The following is a 13,132-nucleotide window of genomic DNA, read 5'->3' as shown; positions in this document are numbered from 1 at the left end:
CGTTCGGCTCTTCTTGTTTAAGGGTTTTACCATGCTTTGCAGTTGATGTCCTGAGTGACGTAGCAAGGCAATGTAATTAGCAGATCACAGATTACTTAGGTATTCTCGATTAACTCTTATCCCCAACTGTTCATAAACCAGGCCTCCGAATGCCGAATGTGGCGTTATCTGTACTAGAAAGTTTGTGTTCGTGCGTGTCGGTGTCATAAAGAAATACCACAAAGTGGAAAACGGGTTTTGGGATAAAGATTGGTGCAGACTTCGTGTGAAGTTTTTTAAGGGAATAACGACTCTCTACTCTCCTGAGGCCCTCGGTAGTCGTCGATCGCTTTCTGAGCCGAATAGGAACGCTGTTATTCCTAGAGTGAGCAGGCGGAAGAGCGATAACATTCAAGAGCTGTTATCAATAACGTTTCCTGCGTAACGCCAATACGTACGTCACTTATCAAGGATTCCGTAAGGCTCTTAAGTGATGCTCACGCGCGCGAATCGCTGCTTTGTCCAGATTGAGCCTCTCCATAAGTGGAACCGCTGTGGTGTGGGGAGTATTTCTTTTTCTGAAGATGCCTGCCAAGACCACGATGATGGTGTTACTGCTTGGCGGCATGCTAGTGGCTGCATCCGAACAAGGTCAGTACGTTTAAGGGAACCTAGATGTGACCAAGAAGAATGCAGTTTTTTGCGTGACAGAACAAGAAAACTATTGAGCAGTTTTTTCTTGTGCTCTGGGCGTACAAGCGAGAGAGAGCATTGTAAATCGCCCATTAAAGCCAGTGGGCATGAGTGAACTCGGTAACATACCCTAGACTAGCATTCGCATTCACGTTTTGTTGCTACAAGCTACTGGTAAATCGATTTGTTTTGTTGGGGGTTTAAGGTCCCAAAGAGACTCAGGCTATGAGAGACGCCTACTGGAAAATCGACATCTTACGTGGACGCGTATACGATAATAATAATAATAATAATAATAATAATAATAATAATAATAATAATAATAATAATAATAATAATAATAATAATAATAATAATAATAATAATAATAATAATAATAATAATAATAATAATAATAATAATAATAATAATAATAATAATAATAATAATAATAATAATAATAATATTAATAATAATAATAATAATAATAATAATAATAATAATAATAATAATAATAATAATAATAATAATAATAATAATTGGTTTTGGGGGATGGAAATGGTGCAGTATGTCTCACATACCGTTGGACACCTGAACCGCGCCGTAAGAGAAGATATAAAGGAGAGAGTGAAAGAAGAAAAGAGGAAAGAGGTGTCGTAGTGGAGGGCTCAGGAATAATTTCGACCACCTGGGGATATATAACGTGCACTGAAAACGCACAGCACAAGGGTGCCTTAGCGTTTTGCCTCCATAAAACGCTAAGGCGCCCGTGTGCTGTGCGATGTCAGTGCACGTTAAACAATCGGTCAACTCTGTTTCTTTCTGTCATCTTAGAGCAACTTTTTATGGGTCGAACCGGTTAGGGGCGTGTTTCTACTACTCCTTCAGTTACTTTTGTCTAATACTCTTACATTTTTCATATGTGTTATGTTTCCTCATTGTTTTATGTGACTCAATTTTTCATATTTATTATGTTTTTTCATTCTTTCCTACAATTATAGGAAGTGGTCGCTCCTGGATTATTTATTTCTGTAACGAACAGACATTCACAATTGCGGAAAAAGGCTACCAACTTCCAGTATGTTGTTTTAAAATAACTCCTAATTTCAGAAATGAAGAAAAAACAGAGCATTCTTAAGGAAGAGATAATTACAGCATTATTAAATTTGGCTTAATAGGCGACTGCTGAATGTTCATAGGACGAAGAGGTCACCTCATTCTCTAACTCACCTGATCCTTCAAAGGACGAAAGTAGGATGTTCAGTGGGTGAAAAATTGATAATACCTTTAAACAGCGCTTAATTTCGGATAATTTTATTTGTATACGAGGATTCCTGTACCTTCGACAGTATTGTTAGAAGATGGGCAGCTTTGGGCATGATGAATGAAGCAGTGTTCAGCGGCACTAAGATGTCATGTTGAAATACAGCAATTAGTTTCATTTCCATTTTGTTTGCACCTGCAGCTGTAAGAAGATGGATCTATTTTTTGGTGCTTTCCTGTGAGACATGGATTTACGTTTGCACTAAATTGTCTCCTTAGTAGCTGGTTGTAGAGAAAAGATACGGCTATCTTTCCCGGATCGCTTACAAGTGTCCGGTAATTGCTTGGTAAGACACATTGCGGTCGGTTTGCTTTTCTGTAACTGTGCTCGCCCTCATGTGCACCCTGGTGGGTAGATTTTTTTTTCTATTGCCCAGTTCCTGACTTTGCACCCGTCAGGTCAAAACGAAACTTTCTGCTAGTCTTCATATCCGCACCAGAAGTATCTGTCTGATGTCAATTGCTTGTAGCCTTTGCGTCTGGCGGCCACCGCGATGGCTGAGTGGTTATGGCGCTCGGCTGCTGGCCCGAAAGACGCGGGCTCGATCCCGGCCGCGGCGGTCGAATTTCGATGGAGGGGAAATTCTAGAGGCCCGTGTACTGTGCGATGTCAGTGCACGTTAAAGAACCCCAGGTGGTCGAAATTTCTGGAGCCCTTCACTATGGTGTCCCTCATTGCCTGAGTAGCTTTGGGACGTTAAACCCTCATAAACCAACCTTGGCGTCTGGCCTATTGGTTACTTGGACCGATTTAGCATTTGTCTTTAATATAAAATTTGTTTGCGCTTCAGCAGAGACAGCATGCAAGCACGTGCACTGGCTTATATGAGCACTCGTACTGCACAGCCAGGAGCGATTTTTTTTTGGCTTCCGCTACTGAAACGCCGGAATACGCGAAGTTTGGTTTACAAATCTTCCAAAAGGCAGGAATTAATGATTTCCGTACTGAATGAGAGATGATAAAATGACGTCACTTTGCTACTGGCTCGCTTGCGAACTTGGCTAATCTTAAAGGTCGAAATAAGCAGTAAACAAAATTAAATATCGTGTCAAGAGGGCACTGATAATATGCCGCACATAGTTATGTCATCGCGGTCAGTAGTACATGCCTCTGTTTAATTGTTTTAGTTTGAGGCCCACTGCGGTTTGTACGGAGCAACGTAAATGCAGTTTGCAAGACGTTCTTGTGTACTCCGTGTCGAGCAGTTCAGTACACGCTATTAACGAAACTACGCTACGGACGAAGGAGATGAATTTAAAATCACTATAAAAGATAGATTTTGAACAATTTCTTGAATATGAAAAGAACACCATAAGAACGATTATAGACATGCGTATTTTTTCGCATGGTGATGGCTGTTCCTTTCTATTAACAAATTTAGTGACTCCTCAAGAGGCAGATACTGCTGTCATGGTATTTATGCTGTTATAATTACGTCGGTAATTAAATGGGATGTGATAGGGCTTAGCGAAGTTAGGAGGACAGGTGAGGCGTATACAGTACTAAAGGACGGACACATACTGTGCTATCGCGGGTTAGAGGGTAGACGAGAACTAGGTGTGGGTTTCCTCATTAATAAGGATATAGCTGGCAACGTAGAGGAGTTCTACAGTATTAACGAGAGGGTAGCAGCTATAGTAATTAGGCTGAATAGGAGGTACAAGCTGAAAGTGGTGCAGGCCTACGCACCCACATCCAGCCATGATGACCAGACCGTTGAAAGCTTCTATGAGGACGTAGAATCAGCAATGAATAGAGTAAAATCGCAGTACACTGTACTGATGGGCGACTTCAATGCGAAGGTGGGCAAGAAGCAGGCTGACGACCACGCGGTAGGTGACTATGGGATAGGCTCTAGAAATAGCAGGGGAGAGTTATTAGTCGAATTCGCGGATAGAAATAATTTACGGATCATGAATACCTTCTTCCGCAAACGAGAAAACAGGAAGTGGACCTGGAAGAGCCCCAATGGTGAGATTAAAAATGAAATAGACTTCATACTATGCGCTAAACCTGGCATCATTCAGGATGTGGCCGTCCTCGGAAGGGTGCGTTGCAGCGACCATAGAATGGTAAGGTCTAGAATTAGCCTAGACTTGAAGAGGGAGCGGAAGAAGCTAGCGAAGAAGAAGACCATTAACGAGTTAGCCGTAAGAGGGAAAGCACAGGAGTTTAGGATAGCGCTGAAAAACAGATACTCGGCTTTAACTGAGGAAGATGATCTTGATGTTCATTCAATGCACGATAACCTGACATCAATAATTACGGAGTGCGCAGTAGAAGTAGGCGGTAGGACAGTTCGAAAAGATACCGGGAAGCTATCTCAGGTGACGAAAGATCTGATTAAGAAGCGCCAAAACATGAAGGCATCTAACACTACCGATAGAATAGAACTAACGGAGCTATCAAAGTTAATAAATAAGCGCAAGGTAGCCGACATAAGGAAGTTTAATATGGAGAGAATCGAGCGTGCTCTAAAGAACGGAGGTAGCCTAAAAACAGTGAAGAGGAAACTAGGCATAAGTAAAAACCAGATGTATGCATTAAGAGACAAGCAGGGCAATGTCATTAGCAATATGGATAAGATAGTTAACGTAGCCGAAGAGTTCTACACCGACCTGTACAGTAGCCAATGTAATCAGAACGCTAATGAGAAAGACAGCAGTGCACAGCAATGCGTCATCCCGCCAGTAACGAAAGATGAAGGAAAGAAAGCCTTAGAAGCAATGAAAAGGGGAAAAGCAGCTGGGGAGGATCAGGTAACAGCAGATCTGTTGAAGGATGGAGGGGACATCGTGCTAGAAAAACTAGCCACCCTGTATACGCAATGCCTTATGACCTCGACTGTACCAGAAGCTTGGAAGAATGCAAACATTATCTTAATTCATAAGAAGGGAGACGCCAAGGACTTGAAAAATTACAGGCCGATCAGCTTACTATCCGTTGCCTACAAAGTATTTACTAAGGTAATCGCTAATAGAGTCAGGGCAACGTTAGACTTTAATCAACCAAATGATCAGGCAGGCTTTCGTAAAGGATATTCTACAATAGATCATATTCACACCATCAATCAGGTGATAGAGAAATGCGCAGAATATAACCAACCTCTATATATAGCTTTCATTGATTACGAGAAAGCATTCGACTCAGTGGAAACATCAGCAGTCATACAGGCATTGCGTAATCAGGGGGTAGAAGAGCTTTATGTCAAAGTACTGGAAGATATATATAGCAACTGCACAGCTACTATAGTCCTCCATAAAGTCAGCAATAAAATTCCAATAAGGAAGGGCGTCAGACAAGGAGACACGATCTCGCCAATGCTGTTCACCGCATGTTTGCAGGAGGTATTTCGAGGCCTGAATTGGGAACAGTTGGGAATAAGAATAAATGGAGAATACCTAAATAATCTGAGATTTGCTGATGACATTGCCTTGCTGAGTCACTCAGGAGGTGAACTGCAAATCATGATCAACGAGTTAGGCAGAGCAGATCGATGGGTCTAAAAATTAACATGCAGAAAACCAAGGTAATGTTCAACAGCCTAGCAAGGGAACAACAGTTCACAATTGGCAGCGAGAGCCTAGAAATTGTGCCGGAATACGTCTACTTAGGGCAGGTAGTGACAGCTGATCCGGATCATGAGAGGGAGATAACTAGAAGGATAAGAATGGGGTGGAGCGCATATGGCAAATTCTCGCAGATCATGAGTGGCAGTTTACCAATTTCCCTCAAGAGGAAAGTGTACAACAGCATAATCTTACCGGTACTCACCTATGGGGCAGAAACGTGGAGGCTAACGAAAAGAGTTCAGCTTAAGTTAAGGACAACGCAGCGAGCCATGGAAAGAAAAATGATAGGTGTAACGTTAAGAGATCGGAAGCGGGCAGAGTGGGTGAGGGAACAAACACGGGTTAATGACATCCTAGTCGAAATCAAGAGAAAGAAATGGGCTTGGGCAGGGCATGTAATGCGAAGACAAGATAACCGCTGGTCTTTAAGGGTAACGGAGTGGTTTCCAAGAGAAAGTAAGCGTAGCAGGGGGCGGCAGAAGGTTAGATGGGCGGATGAGATTAAGAAGTTTGCAGGCAAAGGGTGGATGCAGCTGGCAAAGGATAGGGTTAATTGGAGAGACATGGGAGAGGCCTTTGCCCTGCAGTGGGTGTAGTAGGGCTGATGATGATGATGATGATGAATTACGTCGGTTACAGCCGAGGAGATTCCGGTCGTGGCATATTACGACGACGACGCTGCAAATTTTATAATGGCAACGATTTCCTCATTCAGATGTCATAAAGGTAAATTGCTGTACAAGCTCTGGCAATGTAGTGCAGAAAAAAAAAGAGTAACGACAACTGAATGATATCTGAAAAATAATGTATTGTCTGGTAATGTTGACGGCATTCGAAGGAGCGATGAAGATGGACAGAAGGGCCTTCTAAAAGAAAACTGCTTATTGGGCTGACTTGCGCCCGCAAAGGACTGAATCACTCGGCGGCGGCGTAGCAACAAGCGTGCTCAGCGGTCGTCGAACAGAATGCCCGCCGCTGTCGGCCGTGCTCAATTTAAAGGTGATAGCGAACTTTCGAGATAAAGCGTGCAAAGATACTAGAACATTCCTGTACAATCCACAATCAGCTCTGCCTAGATGCGATCAATCGAGATAAATGATGCTACTCCACATGGCGTCAAAGAGTGCAGATGCACCCTGGGAACGCTTATCTTTTTTCGTGGTTTCTATTACTAACTTTTGCGAATGTTTTCTAGATTTTTACGCCTGTACACCGTATGACGTGGATGAATGCTACGACCGCTACAGTGAACCACTACTGAATTCGCATTTTACTCCGGACCCCGTGGACAAATTTAATGAGCACGCATTTGAGCCTGTTTGCAGGTAAGGGCGTTTTTGTCAGCAATATTTCCAAGTATAAACAAAATATCAGTTCTCTAACATGACCATTAATTAAAGACAGTAGATGCATCTGAAATACTGATACCTGTACTCAGGAGCATGTTTCAAAAGAAACATTGTCTGCTTGGAAAGAAGTTTCTAGTTTCTATGTTATCAATGCTACCTTTGCACAGCTAAAAAAAAAATCAGAGACTCGGCAGCACAACACATGTTCTGAGCGCAAAACTACAATTACACCCTATGTCAGAAGTTTAGAGCCCCGGGGGTCTGCTTCTGATCCACACCGCGTGGCCTGTAGTGCATTATTAGTGATTAATACCTCCTGACGACAGGAAGATTTTCGGTCCTGCCCCCTCCGAAGGTTAGGTCTTCCACGAAAACTACGGCTGCTCCTCTACACGGTCTATAAGCAAACCGCCTGGTCTCTTAACTTCTGACAAAGGCTGTACCAGCGAGAAGAAACACAACACGGGCACAACCACTGAATACCAAAATGTTATTGTTCGAAGAGGCGTATTTATACGGCAAAGCAATATAAAACATGAAGGATAATGTTTAAATTATTGCTCGTGCAGACGCACATAGGAATTGACAGAGCCACGTGCACTTCGAAATCCTCAGAAGTGCGCGTGCAAGAACATTGATTCCCTGTCTTGCGCGCAGTGACAACGAAGGTTTAGCCGCGTACGTTTCCTTATCTTCTCTTATCAGTAAAGCTTCCAGGAGCTCGCGGCACGTTTAATCGCGATGCCTGAAAAGGACTTTTGCTCGGTCAAGCATAGGAGAACTATCTTTGCAATTTCTACAATCTAGCGCGAGATTAGAAGACGGCGCATACGTCAGCGATCTGAAGTGTTATCTGAGGCATGTGTTGAGGCATATTTTGGTCTATCCGAAGTAATAGCCGAAAGCGGTGCAAAGATTGCTTCGTTTTTGCTTTGTAATTAAATTTGTTCTTTCAACAAAGCGATGGATTCTAAGCAGTAGCGCCTTTGATGCCATTCTTCCCACAGCCTTTGTCGTTTTCGCTCAGAACATGTACGGCCAGTACCAACTTTCGTTTTACAAAGGTTAACAGGTTCTTTTGGCTTTTCATCTAGAATGATCAAGGCGAAGGAGCGCTGTCACCGCGAACTCGTCAACTGTCCCGACGAAGTGAGGTCTAGCTTCAGACACCGCGAAAAAGGCTACGAAGCGGTGCGGGACATAATTTGTGAGGGGACTCCCTTGAAAGGTGAGGAACACATGAGCTTCAATGTCGAACCTCCAATGATGAAGCATACGGGCTGTAATTGTCTCCTGTCTCTCTATAAAACCCACCATTCGTTTTCAAGACCGTTGGGGGGCGGGGGGGAGGGGAAGGGGTGCGAATGAATGCGCTCTTGCGATGCTCGGCAGCGGTGACTGAATTTCAAATCCTTCTGACCGAAACGAACTTACCAATCACAAGTTAAGTATTACCACGACGTTTCTTTTTTCAATGCTATTTGAAAACATAATTTTAATGTCTTGAAATATTATTTCCTGCAGAATGGCTGAAATGCTTTGAATGTGGATTTTTAGAAAAGAATATTTGGGGGAGAGTTAGACTTGAAAAGGGAATGGGGAGAGATGACTTGTGTGCTAAGAACTTCTGGATGTTGTGTTCAAAGTGGGAACCCCACTTTTTCACTTTCAAATAATTCCAAATAAATAAATTAACCTTATGGTATTATTTAACTCCCGGCCGACACTTCAGTAAACAGACACAAGAGAGACAACCTTAGAATGTCTAAAACTGTAATTCCGAATGCCATTCACTGCCAAAAGCACTTACTTCGAATGCTCTTGCTGCGTTCTATACGTATCCCTAATAATATCTGTTCGTCTTTCTACCCAGCTTACATTTTACTTGCTTCCAACGCGCGCAGTGTGCACTTTTGTGCTTGAGGGTGCGCATGCATGCCTTGTTTCAGTCAAGCACTAGCAACGGTCTGCAATGCTGCACAAAAAAAAATATGCTGCTTCCTTTCAGTAAACATCAATTCTACGACTGCATCAGGCTGCTCATGGTAGCAATTTGTAACACCAGTTCCTTTCATCTGTGTACACCTAAGAAAAGAAATAGATGAAGATAGGTAGAAAGACAAAAAATATATAGACGTTTGATATACGGAAAAAGATAGATAAAGATATAAACAATCTACTGTGATAACCGAGAGAGTGCATTGGTGGTCGAGTCGTTCAATCATTATCCACATTATCCACTGTTTGTGCGCAGTACTTGTTGTTGTTAACTGTATGCAAATTAGCGGTGATTAAAAAGCAAAGAAAGATCCTAGCAACGCCAAGCGACCGTTAGTAAAGCTGTGTCTATATGTTTCGCACGGTAGTCAGAGTTACTTTCAAAGCCGTTGCTTCATTTACCTCATTCATGATGCATACTCCAACGAGAAGAACCGCGCATGAAGCCATAATCATGATGACGATCATCATCATCAACCTGACTTGTACTCCAATGAACGCATACATGCACCCATGCAGTCTCAATTTTGCGGGCGGTTAGATAGCAATCTTTTGCTTTCCGCAACAGGAGCAGGAATAAGTGCTTTGCGTTGTAGAATGCACATACGCAATGAAGCGTGAACTCGCATCGCAGCGAACTCGGTCAGCGACAGACATATTGGCGAATTACGTGTGGCACGTCAGTCTGTCAGTTTGCGCGTTCTAAACGATCATTCTTCACATAGATTTCAGAGTAGCAATCGGGTGTATGAAGACTGAAGATTTTTTACACTGCATGATTCAACGCCAAATACCAGTTCATCAAGAACAGCACCCTCTATGGCATGCATTCTGCGAGTAAGTTTTACTTTCATGTTTCCGCAAACTTCTGCTGCTTCTTTTTCTTATACCACCAAACATCAAATAGCGCAGATCGCACATTAAAGGGACATTTAGAACAGCCCTATTCAATTTTCGTTGATAGCAACATTTGTTAGTTGGACATTTCTGGCGTGTGTTATCACTTGAATGGCATAAAAAGTCGCTTTAATTGCTGAAAAACTTGGATTCGAAGTCGAAACATTTTTGTGCGGCGCTCTGATTCAATCGCTTGGTGCTCCGAAAATGTCGTTAAGGGTGGGCTACTGGGTAAGGGTAATGAAAGCAACTGTACACCGGGCTTTGCGGGCATCTCCTGTAGTCGCACCATTCGTATCGCACCGGCATTAGTACAAATCCCGTTCCCGATACCGAAAACAAAATCCTTGTGAAGAACTTTGAACAGTAATTTAGTGAGCTGAGCCGCACAGAGCGCATGATACTTTTGACAGCTGAGGCGGCATGATTAGCAGAGTACCATAATGTTCCGAGTGTCGGTGAGCTGTCAGAAAGTGGTGCGGCAGCAAATGACAGCGGCTGCGAACCTGTCACAGCTGATTTACCGCCACGGGTGATGAGTCCACTCTGCACGCACATTTTCAAATTTTATTCCGATATTCCTTATAGCACCGGCCATACCAACAATCCGAGAGTCGTGTTTGCTAATGTGGAGGCCCGTGAAACAGATTTTCACAGGCATTTCCTTCCCCCGTATGCGAAGCTTCACCACATGGTGCACGAAAGCAGAGTTCAATACCTCGCAGAGGTTGTCGCTTACCCCTACGTGGTGTTTTTTTGATCACTAGTAGTAAAGGTAAATTCATGTACGCATTTACGATGTGGACGCTCCCCCCCCCCCCCCCCCCCCCACCCCCGATTGATCAGATTAGCGTACTCTATGATACACTATCTTACCTCAGTGCTGCTACCCTGCTGTAGCATGTTACGGCTGCTTGAACCACCCACGACATCAAGCTGTCCGACCCTTTTCCGTGCGAGAACCTCCAACTTTAACATTGGCGTTACGGCTCTGATCTGTTATATCTCAAAAGAATCGACGCTGTAAGACTGCGCACCATGGCTGTGGGCGGCAACACAGACTCGGAGTTGCAAGCAGGGCTCTAGTGCAGGGTCAGCTGTGGTTAAACCCAACAAACGAAATGTCGCAAATTTTGTGTTGTGGCATGACGTTTTTTTTAAATCGAAATTTATCGCCCCAGACCATCAATGATGGGTGAAGGTGTGATGAATGATGTAGTAGAGATTAAATGAATGGAAAAAAGGTTAGCTGATTTTATGAAGTCCAGTAGAGAAAGATGGTGCGCTCCTTGCGTCCAGGCAATGTATGAAGAAGGGTTGCTTGGTGAAAGACCTGCTACCTTCAGGTGCCGGATCCTTGTAGGCTTTAGAGCTGGGCAGTCCACAGTAAGTGATGAATGTCGGCCTCAAAGCCCTCGTGTTTACATATCGGACACCCTGGCCGAGGAAACAATTCTCGGTACTGAGGCCACTTCCGTGCGACAACCTCCAACTACATTGGCGTTACGGCTCTGCTCTGGTATATATAAATAGGATGGACGGATGACGTTTGCCTGAGGAGCACTTCGAGGCACACTTCGAGGCACACTTCGACCTCCGAGGTTGAAGCTCGATGCACGTCAAAAACGAAACTACGCGAGCACCCATAGCTCTAGCGGTAGCACCCACACTGACGAGCTGCCTCTGGCTAGGCCAAGCGTAACAATTTATTTTCATATTTTTTATTTCTTTCCTGTCATCTTCCTTGAGTGAAAAAAAAAACGCACAAGCAGTTGCGAAAGAAAGCGTATTGTAATATCGAGCTTCGCAACCATTCTGCACTTTGTAAATCTCATAGATACGTGCAAAATTGGGAAAGATGTCTTTTGCACTGTATACCTGCGAAATTGGCTGCCAGCGGCGATACTTTTACTTTTAGTTCCCGCTCTTTTTAACTTATAAAGACTGTCTTTTTAGTCAAAGTTGAGTTTTTGGTGCTCGAAAGGAAGAGTCTGTCGACACAGGGCAACTTCAAATTCTGGTTCGTGTCCCTGTATCGTCAATTTTGAACTCCTCTGATGTTTCCTCTACAACTATAATAATCTTTCTTGTCCACAAGTAGCGTGCTCTCAAAGCCCTAAAGACCACATAAAAATTTCTTTTGCCCTAACTTGTTCACACATCGAACATCCAGGTGGGACCTTTAGAGTGACCCACGGCCAGCATGAGTTAGCCCTGGATAAATCCCGCTCGTATAGTTCTACCTTAATTATGGTTCTACCTTTATTATTCAGATAAGAAAAATGGCAAAGTTGGAAAAAATATTGTGCGTGAGAAACGGTTCAAGTCAAAATTAGGTACACAATTTTCGTTCACGACTCTCGTATTTTTTAAATCGCTTTCAACGAAGCTTCAGTTGCGTTTGCCGCGTTCTAACAGTTTTTTCCACCACAGCATTTTTGTTACTAATGCCACAGCATAACAGTTAAAGTCATACCAGAACCCCACTGACGTCTGAGACAGAAATCGCTGATTGGTACGCAAACATCTCGTGTCCTTGCGGCGTCATCCCAACCCACCCACAGTGGCAAGTGGAAATTAATGATTTGATTATGAATTTTTTATCACTCATTAGAAATATTAAATAATTTCACGTCCCTGAAGTTGATTGCTGTGCTTCTCTCATCGTTTCAGTGAATACGAAGCAGAAATCGAGTGCTACGAACGAACATTCAACTCGTCGTGCCAGCTGTCCCTGGAAAGCGCTAAGGCTGCTTTTGCCAGGGCCTACGACGCCTTGGCAGTTCTCAGAGGCTGCAAGGAATCGCCAGAGGATCCGAAGAATGCACCTTCGGCCGCGGGTTTCCTGAAACCACAGATGGCAACAGGAGCTGTTTTGCTGCTGGTGCTACTGCGACGTTTAAGGACAGCTTGAGAGTCGTCTTGAGCGAACACACCCTTTGGTTTCGGTACCACAATAATACCGTTAGGCTCTGTCTGTAATCTTTATAGAATTCAGATAATAAAAAGATACGCGCATCGGTCCCTGTGTTAAATGGCGGAGTTTTATTCGCATTGTCTGTTGGCCACAACGATTTCTCTTATCATGGCTATAAAAAAGTTCTTAGTGTGTGCGGATATTTTTGCACCAATTAAAATGTAATGCTAACCTCATTTGGAGTAAGACCTTGCGACAGAATGGGGACAAAATTAAAAAAAACAATTGCATAAAAATAAATATGGCTATAGCGCTTTCCAGAGCTCAAATATTCGCGCGTTTGCGCAAACTGGACTAAGGTTTGCAAGCTGCGTTGAGAAGAACAGTTCATTGCAATCAATGGAGCAACAATATGATCGACACA

At 43.4% G+C, this 13,132-nt stretch overlaps 1 protein-coding gene across 1 annotated transcript; it reads left to right on the top strand.

Annotated features, from left to right (window-relative positions):
- The first annotated feature begins 471 nt into the window (after positions 1–471).
- Positions 472–12,813, top strand: LOC144133020 (uncharacterized). Its single transcript, XM_077665807.1, has 5 exons — positions 472–630; positions 6,743–6,872; positions 7,991–8,124; positions 9,620–9,731; positions 12,465–12,813. Exons 1-5 carry the CDS (start codon positions 564–566, stop codon positions 12,703–12,705), a joined length of 684 nt encoding a protein of 227 aa, XP_077521933.1. The 5' UTR covers positions 472–563; the 3' UTR covers positions 12,706–12,813.
- The last annotated feature ends 319 nt before the right edge of the window (positions 12,814–13,132 follow it).

Source organism: Amblyomma americanum, chromosome 5 (assembly GCF_052857255.1).
Source record: "Amblyomma americanum isolate KBUSLIRL-KWMA chromosome 5, ASM5285725v1, whole genome shotgun sequence".
NCBI classification, from domain to species: domain Eukaryota; kingdom Metazoa; phylum Arthropoda; class Arachnida; order Ixodida; family Ixodidae; genus Amblyomma; species Amblyomma americanum.
The sequence above is the reverse complement of the archived record's forward strand: the minus strand, read 5'-3'. Positions and strand labels throughout refer to the sequence as shown.

Coding starts and splice junctions, on each gene's coding strand:
- LOC144133020 (XM_077665807.1), top strand. CDS start 564: ATGCCTGCCAAGACCACGATGATGGTGTTACTGCTTGGCGGCATGCTA. Junction 631..6,742: donor AGTGGCTGCATCCGAACAAG/GTCAGTACGTTT, acceptor AATGTTTTCTAG/ATTTTTACGCCTGTACACCG. Junction 9,732..12,464: donor CTATGGCATGCATTCTGCGA/GTAAGTTTTACT, acceptor TCATCGTTTCAG/TGAATACGAAGCAGAAATCG.